The sequence below is a fragment of the Gopherus evgoodei genome, chromosome 1, assembly GCF_007399415.2.
Source record: "Gopherus evgoodei ecotype Sinaloan lineage chromosome 1, rGopEvg1_v1.p, whole genome shotgun sequence".
Lineage (NCBI taxonomy): Eukaryota > Metazoa > Chordata > Testudines > Testudinidae > Gopherus > Gopherus evgoodei.
Window position 1 is genome coordinate 281,665,648 of NC_044322.1, and position 25,559 is coordinate 281,691,206.

Genomic DNA, 25,559 nt, shown 5'->3' on the forward strand with positions numbered 1-25,559 from the left:
GATCCAACCCCTTGGATCTTAACACAAGGAGAATTTAACCATCTCCCCTCCTTTCCCCCACCAATTCCTGGTAAGTCCAGATCCAATCCGCTTGGATCTTAAAACAAGGAAAAATCAATCAGGTTCTTAAAAAGAAGGCTTTTAATTAAAAAAAGAAAGGTAAAAATCATCTCTGTAAAATCAGGATGGAAAATAACTTTACAAGGTAATCAGATTCAGAGAGCCCAGAGGACCCCCCTCTAGCCCAAGGTTCAAAGTTACAGCAAACAGAGGTAAAATCCTCTCAGCAAAAAGGAACATTTACAAGTTGCGAAAATAAAAATAAAACTAACACACCTTGCCTGGCTGTTACTTACAAGTTTGAAATATTAGAAACTGGTTCAGAAAGACTTGGAGAGCCTGGACTGATGTCTGGTCCCTCTTAGTCCCAAGAGCGAACAACTCCCAAAACAAAGAGCACAAACAAAAGCCTTCTACCCACCAAGATTTGAAAGTATCTTGTCCTCTTATTGGTCCTTTGGGTCAGGTGTCAGCCAGGTTTCCTGAGCTTCTTAACCCTTTACAGGTAAAAGGATTTTGGTGTCTCTGGCCATGAAGGATTTTATAGTATTGTACACAGGAGGGCTGTTTCCTTCCCTTTATAGTTATGACAGTTTGGCAGCAGGATTGTGAGCTGTGGACCTTCACATGGACCACATGAGCTACAGAAATGTCTACATCCTACAGGTGGAGCAGCCATTAGAAAGGAAAGCAACACGAACTTCTCCAGTGAATTACAGAACTACTAGTAGAAAGCAGTAGAATGATTTTGGGGATCAGAATTTCTGAGTTATTACTAGTATGGGGATGGGAGTATAGTTTAATAGGTAGAGCCAGGATAGCCAAGCACAGAGATTTGACATTTGTTCTGAAAGGAAGTGTGACACAGACTTGATGTGGCAACCTAGAGATAAAAAGCTTTAGCTAGCCAATTAATATTATCCAGAGCCATTCATTCCCATGGGACGTTTTTTTTAAATAATAAAACCAACACATTGGTTGATCTGGAGAAGTGGAAAACTTCTGATTTATTTTTATGAAAGAATATATGTTACTCAGTTTCCTCTCTCACTTTGTATGGGGATGAAGAGGTTAACTTCTTTCTTGAAGCAAGACAAGCAAGGCAGTAACTGGGGGGGTCAGGGCAGTCATTAAGCATAAATGAACTAGCAGGAACTAACAGCACTAGGGGATAATTGCTGCAAACCTCTAGACAAGTAAACAAGTATGCCAAAGTACCACACCTTGGGAGAAATTGCACAGACTGGTTTTGACAGGACTTAAGAGGCCCAAAAGACAAAGAACCAAGAAGTAAATAAAGAGGAGAGCCTGCTACAGAAGGAGGGTTCAGCCTCACAACTCAAGAACTGGCATAATTTAATCTAGAGGGCATAACCCTACTGGAAGGGTTGGAAGGACTTTGAAACCTGCCATGGTCTCCAAGTGGAATATGGGTGACAATTGGTTAGACAGGCATGCATATATGTTGTTTATCACTTTCAAGATAGGTTTTCTCTGTACTGCTTTTGTTCTAAAGAAATACTTTGCTTTATGAAGATGGGCTGGTTACTGGTTAACCCTGTCATTGTCCTTGGTAGATAATAGGACCACAAGTCCTGAAGTAACTTCAGGCTTGTCTACACTAACAACTTATGTCATCGCACCCCAAGTGATGCAGTTATACTGACCTAGCTTCTGGGGTAGCCAGCACAATGTTGAGAGAAGAAACTTGCCATAAGCTACTGTTTCTCAGGGAGGCAGAGCACTATGCTGACAGGAGAAGCCATCCTATCGGCGTAGGTAGCATCTTCAATGAAACGATGCAGCTGTGCCACTACAGCCTTTTAAGTGCAGGCAAGCCCTCAGACTTGCTAATATGATTACACTGAAGAGCACGAGAAACTGCAGGCTAAATCTACAGTCTAGAGGGAGAGGAACACCTCACCCCAAGCAAGGTGACAGCTAGACGCCCTCAACATAGCTGGCTCCAGGTACCAGCGAAGGAAGCAGGTGCCTGGGACAGTCAATAGAAAGGGGCGGCACTTAGGCGGAAGCTCAGTTGGTCTGCTTCAGTCTTCAGTGGCAATTTGGTGGCGAGTCCTCCTCTTTGGCGGTAGCTCAATTGGGGTTTGTTCCCCACACACACTGCTTGGGGCAGCAAAAAAGTTGGAGCCAGCCCCGGCCCTCAAGGAGGTCATAAAGGGATCACAAGGTGCAGTTACCCCAGAACAGTAAGACTTGGGTCCAACAGTATAGCCCAAATGATGCTTTCACGTATATATGCCATCTGTTTCTATGCCCGATTAGAGCTATAGAGCCATATCTGAGGGAAGTATTAGTGAGGTTAGGATGATATAATGGACCAACACATTAGATATCACGACAGTTGTTCTGGCTGTACAGTTATCATCCTATCCCAACAAGGGGAGCTATCTAATTAGATCATGAAAAAGTCCAAGGGAAGCATTCAAAATACTGTCATTTGAGGTACTGAAAACTGGAACAGGCAACATGCTAGAAATGTACTATACAGCACAATCCTGCATTACCCAGGGGATGAAGTAATAAGCTAATAGAAATTAGAGCTGGAACAAACCTATTATTACAACTTGGAGTTCCTGTTGCCTATGAAGGTAGGAGAAGGGAATTCTGGTGACAAGCTAAAACTCTCTTTACCTACAGAACATTCTGAGGCTGCAGAGAGGCAGTGGCAGTAGACTGTCCATTTAGAAACACCACTGAAAATGAGAAGAAGTGTGTCACAAACTATAGCGCTACACGAATTGTGTTATAAAGAGCTCCCTAGTCATATTACATGAAGCAATACAAAGTAAAGCAAAATGCCCCCTTGGTAATGAGTAGAAGCAATGGGTGGGGTGTAAACAATGGCCCTTGAACTACATTTGACTGGTCAGATGGATACTTAATTTAGACAAGAATCTCTGCTCCCAGTGCATTGAAAGTACAGTACAGAAAAAAAAATTTATTAGTTCAAGATAAAGTTTTGTTTTAAGGACAATAAACTTTTAAAACTACTTTCATGTTTCTGAGTCTTCAGCTCTTGATTGCATACATTTAAATCAATACCAAGGACAGTTTTAATTAATGACCATTAAAGTCAGAAATAAAGCACTGCTACTAGCTGATATAATCTGTTACAGACTAAAACAACTTGGAGTGCTATATAAGTTATTTTTTAGTTCGTATTCCTCATTTTGATTTTAAAGAAAAATCTGAGTTTGCATAAATGCAAGACAGACAGGCCAAAGCTTGAAGATGCAAAATAAGACAACCCACTGTTTTGGACTGTGAACCAGTGGTGTGCGGTAACACATTAAATTATTCAGGTATCTTGGAATGATGTCTTATAGTCTTTTTTCCCACTGGAAGTGTTACAGACAAGTAAAACAGTCTTCTTCAACACACAAATCAGGTCATGTTGCCTTTGATGACTCTCGAGTATTCTCTTTGCTACTTTAGAACAAAAATAAGTTAAATGGGCTCTTTGTGAAATATATAGTAAAATATGTACTCCCTATATTTTAACTTATGGCAAGGGCTATAGTTATGCTTTTATGTGCGTTCATTTAAATTCAAATAAATAAAATATTTACTGTTTCCTTTTAGTATGGGATGAACTGAAGATGGCATTTATAGTATCTCACATTTATACAGCACAGGGGTAGGCAACCTGTGGCACGCATGCTGATTTTCAGTGGCACTCACACTGTCCGGGTCCTGGCCACAGGTCTGGGGGGCTCTGCATTTTAATTTAATTTTAAATGAAGCTTCTTAAACATTTTTAAAAATTTATTTATTTTACATACAACAATAGTTTAGTTATATATTATAGACTTCTAGAAAGAGACCTTCTAAAAAGGTTAAAAAGTATTACTGGCACGCGAAACCTTAAATTAGAGTGAATAAATGAAGAGTTGGCACACCACTTCTGAAAGGTTGCTGACCTCTTATATAGCACTTTTATCCAACACATTTCACAAAGTGAAACTACGGAGAGTTTACTTTTACCTACTATTAAAATATAATCACATCTGGGGTAAAATGTTAATAGCACTCAGAAACACACACAATAGTTTAGGATAGGAAGTGGAGAAAAATATCCTACACAGTTTAAATTATGGAGGAAATTTAACTAAGATGAAAGCCAAATGTAACTACCCAAATTGGAAGTAAGCCAGGAAACTGGGCCTAGGAACCCTTATTCTAACAAAGGCCTGGTCTACACTACAGAGTTAGTTCGACATAAGACAGCTTTCACTGACCTAACTTTGTAAACATTTACACAAAATGTAGCTCCCACTTGTAACTATGTAACTCCCTCAATACACCAACTTAATAACATCACCTCTGCGAGAGGTGTAGCGCTTAAGTCAATGTAGTTAGATCAACATAGTGTCAGTGTAGACACTGCATTGCTAACATCGACTATTGCTGCCTTTCAGAAACTGTCCCGTAATGGCAGTTAAATCAGTGCAAGCACTCCTGGTGAGGACATGCACTGCCAACACAAAGAGCTTAGTGTGGTGTGGATGTGTAAAACCGATTCAATTACTGCAGTGGCTGTACGTCAATGCAACTTAGGCCAACTTGGATTTTTGGATAATAGTCCTTCCATCACCCAACACTCAGGTGGCAGCCTATAGGAAAATCAGCATTTTTGTCATCCTCCCTTGCCCCAGGAGGATAATTCTCTCCTTTTTCAGGCAGTTAGAGTCCTACATCTAGCACAGGGGTCGGCAACCTTTCAGAAGTGGTATGCTGAGTCTTCATTTATTCACTCTAATTTAAGATTTTGCGTGCCAGTAATATATTTTAATGTTTTTAGAAGGTCTCATTCTATAAGTCTATAATATATAACCAGTGATGAACTGCCAAAATATTAACAACCGATTCCCTCCTCCTCACCCCACGAGGGGGTCGTCCCCCTCCGCCCTGGGACTCGTGTCCCATCCAACCCCCTACGTTCTTTGACAGTGCCCTCAGGGACCCTGCCCCATTCACCACCCTTCCCTGTCCCCTGACTGCTCCCTGTCACCCCATCCAACCCTTTCTCTCATTCCTGATGGCACCCTGGGACCCCTACCCCATCCAACCGCCCCTTCTCTCTGTCCTCTGACTGTCCCTGGAATCCCTACCCCTGATTGCCCCCCACCGCCCCATCCAACCCCTGCTTCTTCCTGACTGCCCCCCCCGGACCCTTGCCCCTGTTCAATCCCCCTGTTCCCTGACCTCTGACCGCCCCAACACCCCCTCCCTACTCCCTGCCCCCTTACCATGCTGCCTGGAGGTGGGGGCCAGGCTGAGGCTGGGACCAGAGCCGCTCTGCCATAGCCGCGCCGCCCAGCCGAGGTCGTGGCTGGACCCGGGAGCCAGGCAGGAACCGCGGTGCCCGGCCAGCCGGGGTTGGGGGCCAGGCCGGAGCCATACGGCGCCTGGAGCCCTCCTCCCGCTCACGCCCCCGCCCTCCTGCCCCAGCTCACCTGGGGCAAGCCGCTGCTTCCTTCTCAGCCCTCTCAGGCTTCCCGCGCGAACAGCTGATTCGCAGGAAGCTGGGGAGGGGGAGGAGAAGCTGGAGGAGCATTCAGAAGAGGAGGCAGAGGCGGAGTGAGGTGAGCTGGGGCTAGGGAAAGGGCAGAGAGCTGCTAGAGCTTTTGTTAAATTTAAAAGCTCTTTTCGAATCAGTTGTCCCTGGCGGGACAACCGGTTCTAAATGGGCTTCTAAATTTAACAACTGATTCCCGCGAACCGGTAGGAATCGGCTCCAGCTCACCACTGTATATAACTAAACTACTGTTGTATGTAAAGTAAATAAGGTTTTTAAAATGTTTAAGAAGCTTCATTTAAAATTAAATTAAAATGCAGAGCCCCCCAGACCGGTGGCCAGGACCCGGGCAATGTGAGTGCCACTGAAAATCAGCTCGCATGCCGCCTTTGGCATGCATGCCATAGGCCATGCCTACCCCTGATCTAGCAGGACACATAGCCATAGGGAGGAGACCAAAAGCAGATGCCGCCCCAAGAGATCCTGTAGCCTCTTGGAGGAAGAATCCAGGACTTGGGGAAAAAACAAACAAACACTATTTCTCAAGCCTGGGTGTTTCGAAGGAGTCATTTGGAACCTCACAGTTGTACACCAACCCAGGTTCAAAAAGCTGGGAACACCATTACATCCTCAGTTGTTCGTCTAGGTTTTTGGCAGCAAGGAACTGCATTTAACATTTTTCATTTGAAAGCCATGTAGAGACTTGCTTTTATGGTACTTGCAAGTCAAGGTTACTCTTTGGAACAGGATGGAAAAGAACAAGTGCATTGATGTTCCTTCTGCAGATATACACAGTGAGCATCAATTACCATGTCTTTCTGTTTCTCATACGAGTATATATATGCATTAAAGTAGCACTCAGCCAAGACCAGGTCCCAAGTGAGCTAAGCAATGTAGTCCCTGCTCCCAATGGCTTACAATCTATATACGCTAGACAGCTAAAGGGTGAGAACAAGGAAGTATTAATCCCATTTTAAAAATGGGGAACTGAGGCACAGAGAAATTAAATGATTTGCCCAAGTCACAGAGAAGTCATGAGCAGTGGTGAGAATTGAACCCAGCTCGCAAGTAGCAGTCCAGTGTCTTAACCATAAGACCAATCTTCCCCTCACTACACACTAGCAATACATCAGTTCCCTTCAGAGACGTCACTGAAATGGGAAGGAGAAGCAGAAATTAAAGAACAGAAATAGATTATCTGGCATCAGAGAGACAACTGAAAAGCACTGAAGTTTCAAAGACAGTACTGATTACATCAATTCCAATTCACAATATCTTGTAACTGCAAATTAGCACGTGGGTTTTTTCCTTCCCTTCCTCACATTCTCATTTGAAAACAGATGAGACAAAGCAGACATAATTGTGGTGCTCATGAATTGCTCAGGTGAGCCTGATGTACAGATATATTAAATACACACACCCTATGCCCTTAGGTTTCAAGAGAACTCAAGATCAATTGCCTCTGTTGTAACAGCACCAAAGGAGGAGCTCCTAAGCCCAGGGCTGGGCAAACTTTTTGGCCCAAGGGTCACATCTGGGTACAGAAATTGTACGGCGGGCCATGAACGATCACGAAATTCGGGGCTGGGGTGCGGGAGGGGGTGAGGGCTTTGACTGGGAGTGCAGGCTCTGGGATGCGGGCAGGGGAATTGAGGGTGCAGGAGGGTGTTCCGGGCTGCGACCGAGGAGTTTGGAGGGTGGGAGGGGGATCAGGGCTGGGGCACATGAAGGGGTTGGGGGTGCAGGCTCCAGGCAGCACTTACTTCAAGCAGCTCCCAGAAGAAACGGCATGTCCCCTCTCCGGCTCCTATGTAGAGGGGCAACCAGGGGGCTCTGCACGCTGCACACACCCCAAGCCCTGCCCCTGCAGCTTTCATTGAATGTGGTTCCAGGCCAATGGGAGCTGTGGGGTCGGCAGCAGCGTGTGGAGCCCCCTGCATAGGAGCTGGTTGCCCCATGCATAGGAGCTGGAGGGGGGACATGCCACTGCTTCCGGGAGCCACACAGAGCCCTGGCATGCGCAGAGCAGGGCAAGCCCCAGACCCCGCTCCCTGGCTGGGGTCCTGGAGCAGGGCAAGCCCTGGACTCTGCTCCCCAGCTGGGAACTCAAGGCCTGGATTAAAACGTCTGAAGGGCTGGATGCAGCACCTGGACTGTAGTTTGCCCACCCCGTTCTAAGCCAATAAAATGAGTAAGCTGTTTCAGAAGAAATGAGAGATAGAAACTATACACATTGGGGAAATTGGTAAAAATTACATACTTTTCATAAGATAACACATATAAGGGAAAGTACAGAGGCTAACTAGAACCAACCTGTGAACTACTTCACAACATTGTACAAGTATCAGCCAATCAGATATCACTTTTTATTGACTTAATTTCAATAAATAACAGTTTTAATTAAAATAAATCTCATTGCACAAAAGCAGAAATAGGTCAGTTAACTGGAGGTGCATTCCAAATGCCAATAACCAGAAAGAGAAAACATAGCTTCTGTGAGATTTCTAGAGGAACAAGTCAGTCACAGCTAGTGTCCTCAGTTTGACAGCTGTGAAAATCAATGGAAATAGACATAATATATTGAGGAATCTTCTTAATGTTGTGTTAACTTAAAGCAGCATTAGTCCCTAATTAGTGTCAGACTCTACTCCATGAGCACTGAAAGAAGCCAGCAATGATTACTGCTAATTCATTAGCTAGCTAGATGAACGTTTACCAGAAAACAGCTCACATATTAAATAAAAAGTATATATTTTAATGACACCATAAGATTGAGAAACTAGGCATTCAAGTGTGAAGAAACTCCAAAAGCTAAGCTCACTCCCACAACTATAAATTTGACACTTGTCCTTTCATGCTCTGCAGCACACGGGACAGAAAATCCACAGCAAGATGCTACGGTTCCTACTGACACCAATGCTGAGTTCTACGACCAACTGGAAATGTTGTGACAACAGGACTGAGCAACACAAAGCGGAATTAACAGAATCAGGGACTTTAATTTATTTTTTATTATGTTAGTGCCATAGCCTGCTAGAATCTATTAACACAAAGAATCTATCTTCTGCCTTAAGTGCAAGACACATTTCTTTGACCTTGCCTTCTCTAACAAACATATAGCAACCTGTGTGTGTGTGTGTGTATTATAAATTAAATTTTAAAACAAAATAATGCATAAATCACTTCCCCAGCCCTGCGAAAGGATGAGAAAACAAAGGCATAACACGTTAGTCATGCTGCTTAATGCATCATTGGAAGGTATTCATATACTATAGTGATGACCACGGTATAAGAATCTATATAGACTAGAATAGTCTTGATATCAATAGGGCGTTATTAATTTACTTTCATAAGAGCCTGTTTCTGAATGTGTTTCCCAGACTGCTGCCCAACGTGCAGTTTGTCACAAGATCCACACTGGTATGCCACAAAAAAATCAGAGAGCCTCACTGCAGAATAGTAGGGTGGTATGGTACTCTCTCTCTTTCCTGCTGCTAAGAAAGGAGGTGGGTGCAGTAGCTATTCCACTTCTCACTAATGAGAGGGGTGTGGGAGCAGGAAAGCAGCAGTGGCCAGGAAGGGGACTGCAGACTGGGGAAGCTGTTGGAAAAACAGCAATGTGTTATGTGCAAAGGTGACTGAGCACTGGACGAGGGTGGAAAGCAGCCGTGGACATGAGTGAGATGTCATCAGGTCATGGACATAGACAAGTGAGTGCAATGCTGCAGCAAGCAGAGTGGGAAAGAAACAGGGATTTTTAAGATACAGAGAAACATTGAGTCTGTGGAACCTTGTTGCGGCTTCTTACCTTTATCGTGTTGGGGGGCACCCCACCCTGCAGTGTTCTGGGCACAGAAGTCTGCATAGAGGCCTCTTTTTTCCTCCAGGCTCTGGCTTAGCACATAGCTGGAGCATGTTCCTTGAAAACAGAACTCTCCACTGTGGAAGAGAAAGAGGCAGGCAGAAAATAACTGCACCGAGCACGCTCCAACTAGGTGCTAAAGAAAGGACAATATGACGACCAAATTGTTGTATCAAGCAGGCAAGGTATTAACAAGCTTCAACAGGACTTTATTTTTACAGTGGAAACCCCTTTCCCAAGCTGCTGCTGCACCCTCTGTAACTCTTACTCAGCCTCCTCAACTCCTCCCCACTCCTTCCTGTTTTCTGTCCTTTCAGACTCCCAACAGCCAGTGCTCCCAGTTCTAATAATTACAAGCAACATCTAAACACCACACAAATTTCCACAAAAATCATAATTTTTATGGCCAGTAGGGAGATTATTCCTGTAGCAGCTGCTCCAGAAGAAAAACTCTGTGGCCAACTCTACAACTGTGGCTTCATGGTTTCATTGTTAACAAACAATACATTAATCAAAGCGTACAATACTACATATGTACTGCATGCCCAAGTTAACATTGTGGAAACAAACAATGTTTGGAATAGCCTAAATTCCAGGTCCTTGATTTGTCAAGCATAATCCAAATGTAAAACTCCCTCAAAAAACCTACTGGTCATTTCCCTGTTTTTAAAGTGCAAAAGTCTGAACTGTTCAGCTCCTGGTAATTATTCGGTCTACAGGCTTGTGGAATCTATAACTTGGAGCTATTCAGCTTTATTCCTCCTGACCGCTACCATTCTTAATTAAAGCTCCCCAAGCCAAATAAACTACTTAAGCTATTGCAGAGTGGCATAATTATTGAGGTTGGAATTTTCAAAAAAGCTGATGGGAGTTCAGTGCCCAAATCTCATTGAAACTCCCTTACTCTCATTTGAAAAACTTTGCTTCAAGTCGTTGTAATATCAAAGAGAGGTTTAAGCTGTTTAAAAACTTAGAATGTCTTAAATTGCTTCGCACGCAGGAAAAGACATAGTCTTCTCTTGTACATAATCAAAAAGAGCCATTGCTGACAACAATAAAATTGATCCTCCCTGACCTATAGTCAACTATATCTGAAAATAGTTTGGCCCCCCAGTATAGGGCAGTTAGGCTAAACCACTGAAATGTTCATTACAGAAAGTGTGCTAGACCCAAAATGAATCAGGCCCATAAGAAGAAGTTAGGAATACCAGTCACTGTTTTTCCTCCATAAACTAGTATAGTTCTGGTGTCTCAGGGACAACTGTTATTTTCCCTCTACTTTCCAGCAAGAAGTCCCACCTGTTGTATACTCGTTACATATTAAGTGGTGTTTAGCAGCTCAACGCATGAGCAAAGCTGGAAACTTTTCAGGCTGCATTAATCCCATATTAAATTACTATAAAAATATCTGGTAAATAATATAAAGCATACAGCTCTTTCAAAAGTCACTGCTAAAGTTTCCTGCCTCTCTCAAACATTTAAATCCTGAGTGGTATTTCCTCAGCCTCAAACTAAATCAGCAGAAAGGCAAGATAAGGAAGCTACTAGTTCCAATAACTTTTTACGTAGCAAGAGTTTATATAATGTGATTTTATATATATTTTTTAACATAGCTTCAAGGCGAAGGTGAATGCTCACTTTCTGGGTGAAACAGGTATCTTGTTCTTGTTGCCCCTCTGCTGCTGTGCATTGTTCTGTCTTCTGCGACACAGCTGAACATATTTCAAAATCTGTATGGCCCAAATCCTGCAAATACTGGTAAAGTGGAGAATTCTGAAAGAGAATTGAAAAAGAAAGACCAAATGGCCTCTTTAACACCTCTCAGAAAGAAAAGCCATGATTACATATCCACAAATACGGTCCAGCCACACAATTGCCTGTGAAGTACAGAACAGGAAGAAAGCTCAGTTTTCAGGGTCAGGGTCACCAAGTACATCAGGAGTGTAGGAAGGCAGGGGACAGGGCAGGAAGCATCCAGCAAAACAAGTGTTAAGGGCACAAAACCAAAATTCTACTGTACACACATAGTACTATTTACCAATCCACCTATTTTAACATTCACAAAAACCTAAAAATGCCTGTTTTCCAACACTCGCAAAGATAGTACACCAAAGAGCTATGGATGCTCTCAGAATGCTAACATTTAGATACAGAATGGAATATCAAACTGAAACTACAGGTGTCAAAAATAAGTTAATGACAGGCATCACAAAATGAGCTTTTTTAAAAAAATACTGTTTGTTCATTGACTTACTTGATAATTTATAAAATTAATTAATTTGCACTGTTTCCCAGACATCACTGCAAATTAATGATGTTCTATCCTATACGTGTACATTTGTATATATGCAGCAGATGGATAAGATTTAACAAGAGACTGTGCACAATCTACAGTATGACTCTCAAGGCAGAAGGTATCTACAGTACTAAATGCTTATTCCTGCTTAGTGGAAAGAAAAAAAAACGCAAGTACGTTTCCAGGGTAATACATGATCATAGAAAGAGAGATGGAAAAGTTCTGTGCGCTCATCTAGTCCATCACTTGCCAAAGCAATATGTTACCATACTCATGCAAGTGAATCACAATGTCAAACAACTTCTGTTTTACTATTTCAAACAAAATGAAACATATAACAGAAAATTACATCAAAATTTGTTTCTCTTTCATTAAGCTTTTTCTTGTCCCACTTGCCCCTAAAGAGATGAGTGATGGATAGAGCTGGGTAATGATGATGTGAGACTCCGGTAGTGATTGAGTTTGTGGTTGATTAATTTCTATTACATTTATGTTTTCACTTGGTTATCTGATTTGATCTGGGGCAACTGATGTGTTTGTTTATTTGTGCATTTTAAAAAGAATGTAAAGGGTGCCCAAACTGCATGGATGCACTTTTATTGTAGCTTATAAGGAACTGAATAATTTATAATTTTCACCCCTTCCATCTGAAACAAACCTCCAACAAACCATGGTCTAAACATCAGACTAAACCTCTGAATAGAGCCCTGCAAATCCGCGGATATTCGCTTCATATCCACGGATATCTCTACTCACTGGTGGCACCTGGCCCACAGTGTCCGGCTCAGACAGCCCCGGGGCGCAGCATGCTTAGGGCGGGTGGCTGGGGCTGGGCAGCAGGCCAGAGATGGGGCTGCCCAGCACTCACTTGCCGCGCTGCTTCCTATACAGCAGCTCGTGGCCCTTGGGCAGCACCAGCATCTCCACTATAGCCCAGCTTGACAGCATTTGTCACGCTTCCGGCCCGGGGATTCCAGTGAGTGGGGCCCCAGTGCCCGATCCCTCTGCCCTCCTGCAATGCAGCATGCACTGCTGCTGTTGTCACTCGCAAGCCCCTGGAAGCAGCATGCAATGGAGCTTTCCTCCAGCCCCCACCCCTTCTCTTCGAGACCCTACACCTGCACAATCCTCCTCCTCAAGACCCCACCCCTGCTACTTGGTTTTGAGTGAAGTTATGTAATCAAAAATAAAGCTACATTTGTAAGTTGCACTTTCAGGACAAAGATTGAACTACAGTACTTGTATGAGGTGAATTCAAAAATACTATTTATCATTTTTACAGTGCAAATATTTGTAATCAAAAATAACATATGCTTTCATATCAATTACAACACAGAATACAATATATATGAAAATGTAGAAAAACATTCAAAATATTTAATAAAGTTCAATCAGTATTCTGTTTAACAGTGTGATTAAAACTGCGATTAATATTTTTAATCGTGATTAATATTTTTTGACTTAATCACGTGAGTTAACTGTGACAGCCCTAGTTTACATGGATGATTTCAATAGCCCCTTTCACCTGAAGCCGTTTTGAGACTCCTTACAAAAGCTAAAAATGTAGGGGGAAGGGCTTCAGTTGATTTATTTTTCTCTCTAACATGGGAGAGGTATGGAGTATTGTTAAACATTTGGAGGAAGAAAAAGGAATATCTAGCTATCTGTGCTATCCAAGATTGTTTCTCTTTAACTAAACATATTTAGAGGAGCCCAGGACAATTTTATGTTTAGTGAACAGTCTCAAAGTGCCTATACATCTCCATTCCTTCAAGCCTGTCTTGAGCTGAAATAAAGAAAAATTCTGTTGTTGAGTTTGAGCGTCAGGGCAACAAAGTCTTTAAGTTAGCTTTTCTTTTATCAGACATTGGTTCTGTGAAATCTGTTACATAAGAGATTTTATGTATTTGTACAGGCAGTGGGCTTCGAAGATTGATTGGTTTTGTGCTGAGGATGTTACTTTTGTTTACTTAGTGTAAACCCTCTTGGGTCAGATAGTCATGTACTCACTCTCTTCCATCTGTATTTCAGGCATAAAGACAACATGTTAAAAATTAAACTTGTAACAAAAAGGATTTAAGTTTTGGGTGACTGGGCAACAAAATGGCAGATGAAATTCAATGTTGATAAATGAAAACTAATGCATATTGGAAAACAAAATCCCAACTATACATACAAAATGATGGCATCTAAATTAGCTGTTAACACTCAACAAGAGAACTTAGAGTCATTGTGGAAAGTTCTCTGAAAACATCAGCTCAATGTGTCGCAGCAGTCAAAAAAGGTAACAGTGTTAGGAACCATTAGGAAAGGGACAGATAATGAAACAAAAAATATCATAATGTTACTCTATAAATCCATGATATGCCCACCTCTTGAACAGTATGTGCAGTTCTGATTGCTCCATCTCAAAAAGGATACATTAGCTTTTTTGACTGCTGTGACACATTGAGGGAAATGGGCAGCATTATCTCCCGCCAATGTAAACAAACTTGTTTGTCTGAGTGATTGGCTGAACAAGAAGTAGGACTGAGTGGGCTTGTAGGCTTTAAAGTTTTACATTGTTTTATTCTTGAGTGGATTTTTTGGTATATAATTCTACATTTGTAAGTTCAACTTTCATTGTAATGAGATTTCACTATAGTACTTGTATTAGGTAAACTGAAAAATATAATTTCTTTTGTTTTTTTTACAGTACAAATACTTGTAATAAAAAATAAATATAAAGTGAGCATCGTACACTTGTATTCTGTGTTGTAATTGAAATCAATATATTTGAAAATGTAGAAAAAATCCAAAAATATTTAAATAAATGGTATTCTCTTATTGTTTAACAGTGCGATTAATCGCGATTAATTTTTTAAAACTGCTTGACAGCCCTAATGTAAACCTCATTCAATAAGAACATGAATCAGATTCTATTCCATTTTTCCAGAGACTTTTTTTTAAATGCAGAAGTTTCAGACGCATAACAAAGGAAGGATTAGTCCAGTGGTTTTCAACCAGAGGTCCGTGGACCCCTGGTGCTCCACAGACTACTTCTAAGGGGTCCGCAAAACGTTGTTGTTACCATAGAACAGTGGTTTCTACCTATGTCTAAGATTTCCAAAGGGGTCCGCACCTCCATTTGAAATTTTTTAGGGGTCTGCAAGTGAAAAATAGTTGAAACCTACTTAGCCAATATGTGAAGAATGTACCCTATTTTAAGTGTTCAGCAAAAAGTTCCTCTGAAGTATTTATTAAAAACTTACTTAAAATGGCAGAAAGAAGTCTTGTTGAAGAATATGAGTATTTTACTAGATTACAATTCACTCACAACACTAGTTATAGAGGAAATTTACTAAGTGGAAAGTCAAGTAGACATGTCACCAGTAAGAGGCCAGAAATGTTCTTCAGTCACAAAATTAATATGATTTTCCCAAGTAAAAAGTGCATATAATCCTGGAAGTTTGTGTATGCAATATATCTGTGAAGAGGTTCACAAATCTCTGCATGATCTTTGGGAAATTGACCTAAGACCTAGATAAATCTTTAAAATAAATTGTTATATTAATTGCCATTACCTGCTGCTACCATAACGACAACATCTGAAGCAAGTCAAGGAGAACAAGATACATAATTTGCAGCTTCAAAAGACTTCTTGAAAGATTTATTTCAGTCATTGTTTCTATACAAATAACTCAACCACTTGCTGTTATACAGCGTAGGTCTATAACATGGTAGCTACAGTTATTTTTACTTCCATTTCCAAAGTACTTCCTCAGTCATTGGCTTCAATTTAAATCAAACCATATGCATACTTTGGCATGTTCTCCTTGAATTACTCACAACAACAGCTCATTGTTCACTCACTACCTGAAACTCAAACACAAATTCTACCATTCATGAGTCTATTTCTAAAGCATCTCAATTCAAAGCTCTGTGCAGAAAATTTGCTTCACCCACAACGATGGACAGAGTACAAGTCTCTGGAGTAGACAAGTGACTCAGCTCCTTGTGGGGAATTTTCCAGTGCAACAGCTCAATGGCATTTTCTTCAAGTGCCCTTCCCATTAAAGAAGGGTACTTCTTCAAATGCAGGTAAATCTGGAATGCATCATTAAAGAGTCATGAAGTTCTGGATTAGCTGGTAAGAAGGAACATGTTCCTCCGAGTAGAGTATCTCAACCAAGCAGAAGTGTTTAATTTAACAGGAACATGAATAAGTGCCATACAGTAGAGCATGTTTTTATTAAATGTAATGTTAAATTTGTTTAAAATGTTCTGCAAGTACAAAAACTCAGGAGAGAAAGGGATAAACTTAATCTTCGGCCTTGTTTTAGCTAAAAATAATCTGGTGTGCTAACCATTATGTGGACCCACAACACACCTGTAACAGCTCATATGCAGCTTCCTAACAGCACACAGGCACTACAACCATTGTTTGGATTAGACTTTCTTCAAGCAAGACTAGTCAGCAACACAATGCCAACATGGAGAGAAATAGCTGGCACAACAGCCTCAATAGTGCACACAGTAACTCTAATATGTTTTGACCATAACAAGTGTAAAATACAAATCATATTTTTTGATTGCACTGAGTTTCATTAGAGTTCCTTCTGGTGCACTTGAAGGTTTTTTTATTATACTGTGTCCCTTACAGATGAACCTGTCAGTTTCCATTAGGTTGGACAACCTAGAGCAATCCAATGGCTAAGAAGTCCCATTAATTTTAAGTAAAAAAAAAGAATTTAGGGCCACTTTATAGTGAGTATCTATTAAAAGATCACAGGCAATGTCAAAGCACAAGCAAAAAATATGCCTTAGGGAGTGAGGCCACTAGGAGAAGAGTGGTAAGAATCATAATGAGTTAATGTATGCTCTTCAGAGGGCCTCTTCTACTAAGAGAGAGCTCTCTCTTTCACAGTACACATGGCAAAATGTGCAGCTTCCCCATTATCTCACCCATAACATTCAAAGATGACACTTGTGCTACTAGAGATAGCATTAATGACATGAATGCATTTATGGGGGTGGGGGAAATGACCTAGATATGGTCTGATTTTCAATGATACTGACCCATCTGTCACTTGGACAGTTATAAGGACTTGTCTGGGATTTTTGTACCAGCCTGTAGAGAAATCTGCACCCCTGCCACCACCCTCCCAAAAAGAGAGACACATTTGAACCAGATAATAACTAGGAAATCTAGGAAGGGAATAATAAGACTGAGGAGTACATTTCCTGTGTGGGAACATACACATGAAGCTGTCAGCATTTTAATGAAAGATTCCAAAAACTATCATTTGTGCAACTTCATCATTAGATGGGATCCTATTAAAACGGGATCCTGTTCTATAGATTGTGCCCCGTCAAGAGAGACAGAAATATTGTCCTTATTACTTACATAGCATTTTTCACCTTCATGAAGCTTTTCAAAAAATCAGTAACTAAATCTCTCAATCTATCTGCATTATAATGCAAGTTCTAACTCAGATGATTAAACAACACTTCCCACTCATTTAATTTTATGCAAAGGGAACACCAAAGTTGACACATACACACACACACTCTCTCTCTCTCTCATACTTACTTTCAGCCATGGGAGTTATTGTTATGACCTTTTTTTGGTTAATGTTTTCATTCAATATCAGTGTTAGGTTAAGATGCTTTCACCTAAAATAGCCATGCTGAAATGAAACAATTTGCTTCTTGGGGTCTGTCTCTTCTTCCTCCTACCATCCCCTCTACAGATTTTGTACATTGCTTCTTGTCAACAAATCAAGAGAGGAAAAATGTGAAGAAAAAAAAAAGTGTTGATGATTTCCCATATTATGGATAACAATCACCGGGTTTGTATTCTGATAGCCTGGGACAAAGCACAAAGTCCATCCTTGCACTTAGCAGCAGGTTGTAATTTTACAAGTTTTATTCGCTTTTGAGAGAGAGCCTTCTTCATGCCAAAATGTCAGGTGATCATTTAAAATGGGGTGACCTAAAAGGGATATGTCACATTCAAATATTAAAAACATTCCCTATGGCTAACACAGACTTAGATGATTAAAAATGAAAGTATTTTTAAAACTTTATTTTTGGTCATTTACACTTTCGCATTTTTCTCAGCCTGGACAAAAGCTAGAGTAGTCAGTATCATTTTTGCTTTCTTAATTTCATTTTCTGGTTACCAATAGGTAACAGGATTTTGCAATGCTTCATTTATAAAACTTCAGGAGAAATTATTTTTCGTTGTTTATTATTTATTTTTATTATTTTTAAATGTTGAGATGCACAGTGTGCCTGTCACAATATCTCTAGTTTCCAATGGGGCTATACACAATGTAGAGTAAATAATAATAATATAATAATCTTTATTTCAATGGGAGTAGGGTTTATTTTAGGACTAGATTCTAAATACAAGCTGTATTTGTTTGTGAAGTTCTTCCACTTTCAGGCCAGTCACTGAGACCCTCTAAATCACTTGTTCCCTTTGTCCCTGAAAATGGAGAGCAAACTTACTTTTAAACCTATTTTAAGTATAGTTAAACCTCTGATTCTTGCTCCATGGTTTGCTTGAACATGTTAAGGTTCAATAGCTGTACACTGCTGTAATCATAAAACACTGAGTATTACATGCATGAAAAAGGTAATTTTACTGGGATAACTGCCAGTAGTGTGTGTTGGAAACTGAAAACAATTCTAGGATTCCAAGAAACTAAATTTTATATTCCTTTGATGCACATAACATGAGTTGCCTCTCTTGCCATTCTAATTTGTCTCAGGCAGTCAGGTGCAAGCCATGCTTGCTGTCAGCAGCAATGAGTTGGTTAAATTGTCTCTGAGAAGACCAAGTCTGAGCCCTGGTCTATACTAAGGCGGAAATTGATCTAAGTTAAGCAACTTCAGCTACGTGAATAATGTAGCTGAAGTCGACATACTTAGATCGACTTACCGTGGTGTCTTCATCGCGGCGAGTTGACTGGTGCTGCTCTCCTGTCGACTTTGCCTGCACCTCTCGTGGTGCTGGAGTACAGGAATCGACAGGAGAGCGCTCAGGGGTTGGTTTATTGTGTCTAGACTAGTCGCAATAAATCGATCCCCGCTGGATCGATCGCTGCCTGCCGACTCGGCGGGTAGTGTAGACATACCCTGAGCCTTGCGTGCAACTGAAACTCAGATTAAGTCTACAGTAAAACATGAACTGAGTAATAAATAAACTTAAAAGTTAAAGATAGATGAGAAATCCAACAATTGTGCAATGTTGTGAGACAGGAAGATTATTACAGGAGGGAGTTTCCTAGTTCCAGAAAGCAGACAGTAAATCAAAGATGAGCTGTCTCCCCACCAATACATAAATATACTGTAGCTTTTCATAATGACCACATTGCACTATAGTGTTCTTTGCAAATTATGACAAACAATGTTGTAATAACAAATGAGACTACATGCTAGAAGCTTTCCTTGACTTATTACAATAGCAAGTAAAATCAAAGCCACACCCAAGTTATTTCTGCTGATGCATCATGAGGCAAATGACTCAGGGTTTCTCCAGTACATCTCTAAAACATGAGGGCTCCCCAATAAAACTAACATTTTCTATTACCACAAATTCACTACCCAGAAAAATCTTCTCCAGTCCCAATCTTTAATTTTAAGATTTAACTAAGCAATATCACTTTAAAATAATATTTAATACCTTCTCCAGACTAACTTGTTTTAAGAGATTTTCTTAAAACACTGGAATGCTTTCCTCCAAAGCTGAAGATGCTGCTATGTGAAAAGAACACTATCAGAGATTATATCACCTAGAGTACAGCTTTAAACAGCACCCTCAATAGAAACATTACTGCATTTTCACCATAGTGACAGCAAAGGCCAAAGTGAGCAGTGGCCAAACCCAAAGGAAAACAATTAATTTTTAAGTCTCTATTAAAATTAAAAAAAGTTAAAAACTCACAGATAGTGCAGTTTTTGTTTCCTGGAAAAGAGATTTCCATTTCTCTCTCCTATACTCTTCCCATGTGTCTGTGAGAATCTCTCCCACCTCCCCATTTCTTTCTACTTGTGCCTCCAGGGTGACCCAAGCAGAAGATGAGAAGTAAAAGTCAATGTAATTGCATCTGTGCTCCTGCAGAGTAGCATTTTCCTGGCAGCAACAGTAGAAGCAGTTTGAAACTTACCAGGACGGTGCAGTTTTTCCTGACTAATGTTGCTTTAGAACTGGGGGAAGGGAGAATCGGATGACGGATTAAAAAAGATACTGCTTAAAAGAATTACTGCACATTAATGTTAGAAAAAAGCCATTAAAAAGGCTTTCCAAGCAACAGTATTTAAAAGTATTGGTCATATTCTCTTGGCTGGTAATCATCTCCTCATTTGATTTGACTGTCGTCCAGCCAATAGCTCACAACACAAACCTAATATTAGACAATGACTTGAGACAGCGAAAGAAAGTCATTTAAATTTTCTACTCCCTTTTGTCTGTAACTGGTAGTATACAGTACTTGGTTTCTCCTCCTCCTCATTGTTTTTTTTGGTTTCTTTAGTACTTCAGCAGAAAAGCTATAGCAATATATAGCTTAAATGCAGCATGCAAAGCAGTCCTTGGAACCACTGACCTCTCCTCTCATTATTCCAGGAAAATTTCTGACATACAACATACAACAATTACTTGTGCATCTAACTGCACTGAAAGGGTTAAGTAAGTTCCCCACCATTGTAACTGAGAGAAGATAAAGCTCTTCGAATTTTTCCTTACACAGATTCTGCAGGTAGCTGCATGTTACTGCTACCACAGAAGTGCCTTATAAAGAAATGTTATGATAATGTATATTTATATAATACTAGACAGAGCTCTCATATTCATTTACACTGAGGCCACAATACTGTTTCCCCACTTAAAACAGGGGCTCTAGGATACAGTCTGAACAGCCTACGAAAGCTTTCATGACAAAGACATAGGCGTAGAATCATAATTGAAAGAGTGTAACAAAAAGTGGTAAGTGTGTCATTGATAGAGGGCAGAAGAAATGGACGCAGGTAAAAGACGATACTGCTAGATGTTCCCAAAATCTGTACCTGGAAGTTTAGGAATGTGCAAATATCCAACCCCATATTCCTTACACAGGCAAAACTCAACTGAGTAAGGAGCTACTGGCTAGTTTGCAGCAGCTCGATGAGCTGAACTTTTTTTAAACTGGAGTCAGTAAAACAATGTAACACCTCCTGAGTCTACAGACAGCTTTAAACAATAGCTCTAAGGAGTGACCTTCCCTTATCCATCTCAGTTGATATTAACTCTGAATCCCAACAATCAATTAAATCTCAACATTGTTATCTATTTCACCAGTAAGCAAAACACATGAGAAGAAAGAGGGACAATCCCATTATGATGATTAAGGGCTGGTCTACACTACAGACTTAAGTCGACCTATGTCAGTGACTACGGCCTTGTCTACATTACAAAGTTGCAGCGCTGGTGAGGGGGTTACAGTGCTGCAACTTAGGATGTGTACACACCTGCAGGGCATTACCAGCGCTGCAACTCCCTGTTTGCAGCGCTGGCCGTACACCCGGTTGTGCCTCAGGTGTAGAGGATCCAGCGCTGGATCACCAGCGCTGGTCATCAGGTGTAGACACTCACCAGCGTTTTTGTTGACCTCCGTGGAATAAGCAGGTATCCCAGCATACCTGAGGAAGCCTCTCCGGTAATTAAGAAAACTCCACTGCCCTCCAAGAAGGTCTCCTTCCCCGCGGTGTGCTCTGGCGTTCCCCGACCCCCGCTCCAAACAGGTCTCCTTCCCCGCGGTGTGCTCAGGCGTTACCCGACCCCCCCTCCAAGCAGGTCTCCTTCCCCGCGGTGTGCTCTGACGTTCCCCGACCCCCCTCCAAGCAGGTCTCCTTCCCCGTGGTGTGCTCTGGCATTCCCCGACCCCCCCTCCAAGCAGGTCTCCTTCCCTGCGGTGTGCTCTGGCGTTCCCCGACCCCCCCTCCAAACAGGTCTCCTTCCCCGCGGTGTGCTCTGGCGTTCCCCGACCCCCCCTCCAAGCAGGTCTCCTTCCACGCAGTGTGCTCTGGCGTTCTCCGACCCCCGCTCCAAGCAGGTCTCCTTCCCCGTGATGTGCTCTGGCATTCCCCGACCCCCCCTCCAAGCAGGTCTCCCCCGCGGTATGCTCTGGCGTTCCCCGACCCCCCCTCCAAGCAGGTCTCCTTCCCCGTGGTGTGCTCTGGCGTTCCCCGAGCCCCCCTCCAAGCAAGTCTCCTTCCCCGCGGTGTGCTCTGGCGTTCCCCGACCCCCCCACCAAGCAGGTCTCCTTCCCCGCGGTGTGCAACAGTGCTGCAGCGTGGCCACATCTAACACCACTTGCAGCGCTGGTTGCTGTAAGTGTGGCCACTCTGCAGCGCTGGCCCTATACAGCTGTACTAATACAGCTGTAACAACCAGCGCTGCAAAATTGTAGATGTAGACATACCCTACACTACAGCTTTGCTCCTACTGATGTAAGTGCCCTGGTACACCAACATAATAACTTCACCTCCACAAGAGGTGTAGGGCTTATGTCAGTGTAGTTAGGGTCATGCAGTGTACACAGACACTGCAGATTATTTCCATGGGCTGTTGGCTGTCATTCTTGTCAATTTCAGGGCTCTGCGCTGGAGCCATGCAATTGACAAGAAAACCTGGCTCCCGGCTCCCCATTGGGAGCCCAGCCGCATCAAAGTGTCCGGCTCCCTGCTGGGAGCCCAACAACTGCCCAGGCTCTGGGCGCAGAGCTCCCCACTGGGAACCAAGGTGGCTGCTGGGCTCCTGGCAGGAAGCAGGGAGCTGAGAGCCCAGGAGGACAGATGTGCTCCTGGCAGAGAGCCGAGGGGGCAATCCAGGCTCCCAAGGGGGAGCAGGGAGCCAAGAGACCAGGGGAGCAGCCAAGCTCTCAAGCTCCCACACTGCCCCTCTTGAGTCGGTGGAAGCGTTCCTCATGAGGATGCATACTACCGCCAGGAAGATAGTGTGGACATAAACCACTGCAGTAATTACAGCTCTGACTAATTTGGTAATGTAGACATGCCCTTATAAGGGAAGGTACTGTGAGTGCTTGTCTCACTGTGGTGTTGCAAGGAAACAGATGTGTTGGTGGCACTTGGGAGAGCACCATTGTTTCTTTCCTCCCCAAAATATGATCCCTGAGGACTGAGGTCTAACACACTGGTATCTTTGTTAGGATATACCAGAGATCCTGTGCCACAAAATATAAACTATTACAAAACGTAGGAGGGTTGGCAAAACAAAGAGCCAAAACAAAAAAAAACAAAAACAAAAACAAAAGCCAACAGAAGCCTTCTGGAAGGTTAAACAGCCAAGCAGGAAATATCTTGCAAACTGCTGTTACTTGACCTAGTGCCTCAAGGCAGGCATTTTTTAAAAAGCACACATCTAGGAGGACATATAATATTTTCAAAGAGCTAAAGATGGATTCTCAATTGTCTACTTTAAGAACACAGAAACAGTTTTTTTCAGGGGGTTCCTGAAGTTAGTTTAACTAGAATGTGAACCATTTCATTCACATCTGAAATACAAGCAACCTACTATAAGCACAGAAAAGCTACAGAACTATATGCCAAAATGTCTAACTTAGCAACAAGCAAGAGTCCTACAAACTGCTAACCTTTGCAGTCCCAGAGGGCCAGGTGTCCCAATGGATTGCAGTGTGTAGTTTGATTGTAGAAGCAATCTTGAGAGAAAGAGGTCAGGTTACATTACTGTTGACTTTTTCCGAGAGGGAAAGAGACAAGGAATAATACCCAATACATTTCAGATTTTTATATGTACCTCTAACATTTTTCCCCATCTCTTTTCCCTTTGAGAGTCTACTTGTAAGACATTCAGCTTAATAGCTAGTCAATTTCAGACCATGAGTTAAAATAGTTTCAAGTACAGAACATGCCTCTGAATCCTCCTGCCAATTTTTGTGGTATTACAATCACATTTTCTAATATTTAACACTTGTGTTTACCTTATTTTCTCTCCCTGTTGTCGTGCAAAAGGTCCACACAAGCAGGGGGAAATGACTTACTAGAAGGAGAGAAACCACTGAAACTGAATGCACCCAAAATGCTGACAAATGCATGAAGTACACACAATGGGAAAAAATCATTTTCCCTTCTTTCAATTAGAGTAATCTTAGATGATGCTTGTGAGAATAGTAGGTAAAACATTTTTGACAGAAGTGTAAATTTTAAGTTGGCTTTATTTTGTGTATTGAATCCTGCAATGGGTTTATAACATGGGAAGAGAGCAGGAAATATTACTTATCCTATCTAGTATATGGTGTCATAATAAAGTGACTTACTGAGGTCCCTTCTAGTTCTACGCTTCTATGACATCATAGTTAGTGTGCTCAACTGCTATTGTTAAAATTTCCATCCCTTATAACCTTCTGAGACTTCTTCTGGCTGAAAATTTCTATGTTTAGTTTCTGTCAAAAAGAGAACTCTTTTGAAGGTTTGAGCCAAAGAGATTTCAGGTGTTTTTGAATGAGAGGCGGGTACTGTAGACTCCCTACAGTAATAAAAATCTTGACTTCTTTTTCAAAAAACAAACAAACAAACAAAACCCGTTCTAGGAATTGTCTGACTGTGTTGGTAAAAACTGGTTTTGACTGAACAAGTGATGAGGTTTGGAAAATTCACTTTGACAACTGGTTGCAGTTTAACCAACATTTTAACCAAAGGAAAGCTGTGCTGCACACATGCATGGCTATTTTATCTATGTAGGAAACGTACATCTTCAAAGGGGGAGAATTAAAACTTGCTTCATTATGCCAGGAAAAGGTACAGTCTTCCACTAGGATTTTTCTGAATTTCACAAGGATCCAATAAGCTTTTTGTGACAAACTAATATCAAAATGTCTGAGCTGCGCTTCCACCATGTCAATCAGCACTATGTAGTCTCCTGGCTAGACGCCTGAAAGTGTAGCCATCATGGTGGTCTTCTTGAACCTATGATATTTGGCATATTTGTCTAGCTACTCAAGGTATAAATATTTTTTGATTTCTTGAGAGCTGCAAAAGAGGTGGAATAGATTCAAATCTTTCAGACTAGAGAACAGGCCCAATATATCTACAGGAAAAGAAAACTGATGGTAGTTTATATCATGATTTACAGGCTCTGCTTGAATTAAATGTGGTTTTGGATATTCTATACATTCTGTGGTATGGCATATTCTTTTATCCATTGTTTTCAAGACTATGAAGAGGGTCATTTACCACTGGTTAGGCAGGGCATGGCAAGTCCTCTTTTTCCTGGAACTCCTGTTGACAGCCATGACCTTGACCTGCAGTGACTCAGCCATCCGGATAGGGCACACATTCCAATCCACCAAAGAAAGTCAATCTTTGGATGCCTGAAAGAGCTTTGGGGCCTTCTCCTTAGGTCAGTGACTTCAGATCTGGACCCTTGTGTTCTAGAGCCTTCCCCAGCTTGGTTGCCTGCTGAGGATAGACTCCTATCGTTGTCACCTCTTTAGGGATTATTAGGGGAATCTGGGCCCACTATTTCCATCGGGTTGGCAGCTAGGTCCTGCACCTTGGGGTGCTATGCAACTGCCTCCTTGGATCACTTCCTATACAGTCCCCTTTTTCCCACAGGGTAAATTAAAGAACTGAACAAACAAACAAGTTTCTGACCTTCAGAAATAATCATCAGCCTCTCCTTTGCAGGCTTGGTCAAGTCACTATTGCCAGGCCTCAGTTAACAAGAGCTCCTGTAGTGCTCCTTCCCAAGAACTCAGAGCACAGGTCTGTTCCCTTCCACTGCCCTCCTCAAC

General features: G+C 41.8%; 1 protein-coding gene and 1 long non-coding RNA gene across 5 annotated transcripts in view; one reads left to right on the forward strand and one right to left on the reverse strand.

The window, feature by feature from the left end:
- The window catches only part of VEZT (vezatin, adherens junctions transmembrane protein), an 89,985-nt gene that overhangs the window by 47,922 nt on the left and 16,504 nt on the right, over positions 1-25,559 (reverse strand). For 3 of the 4 annotated variants that reach the window (XM_030548521.1, XM_030548520.1, XM_030548522.1), the window contains exon 2: positions 11,103-11,237. In XM_030548521.1, coding sequence (XP_030404381.1) covers positions 11,103-11,237 — 135 coding nt within the window. Of the gene's footprint in view, positions 1-9,410; positions 9,542-11,102; positions 11,238-25,559 lie in introns of those variants that run through there. The other variant, XM_030548523.1, reaches the window with a different exon arrangement.
- Positions 6,410-7,228, forward strand: LOC115644327. Its single transcript, XR_003998474.1, has 3 exons — positions 6,410-6,422; positions 6,748-6,749; positions 7,099-7,228. It is a non-coding gene; the product is annotated as an uncharacterized LOC115644327 (long non-coding RNA).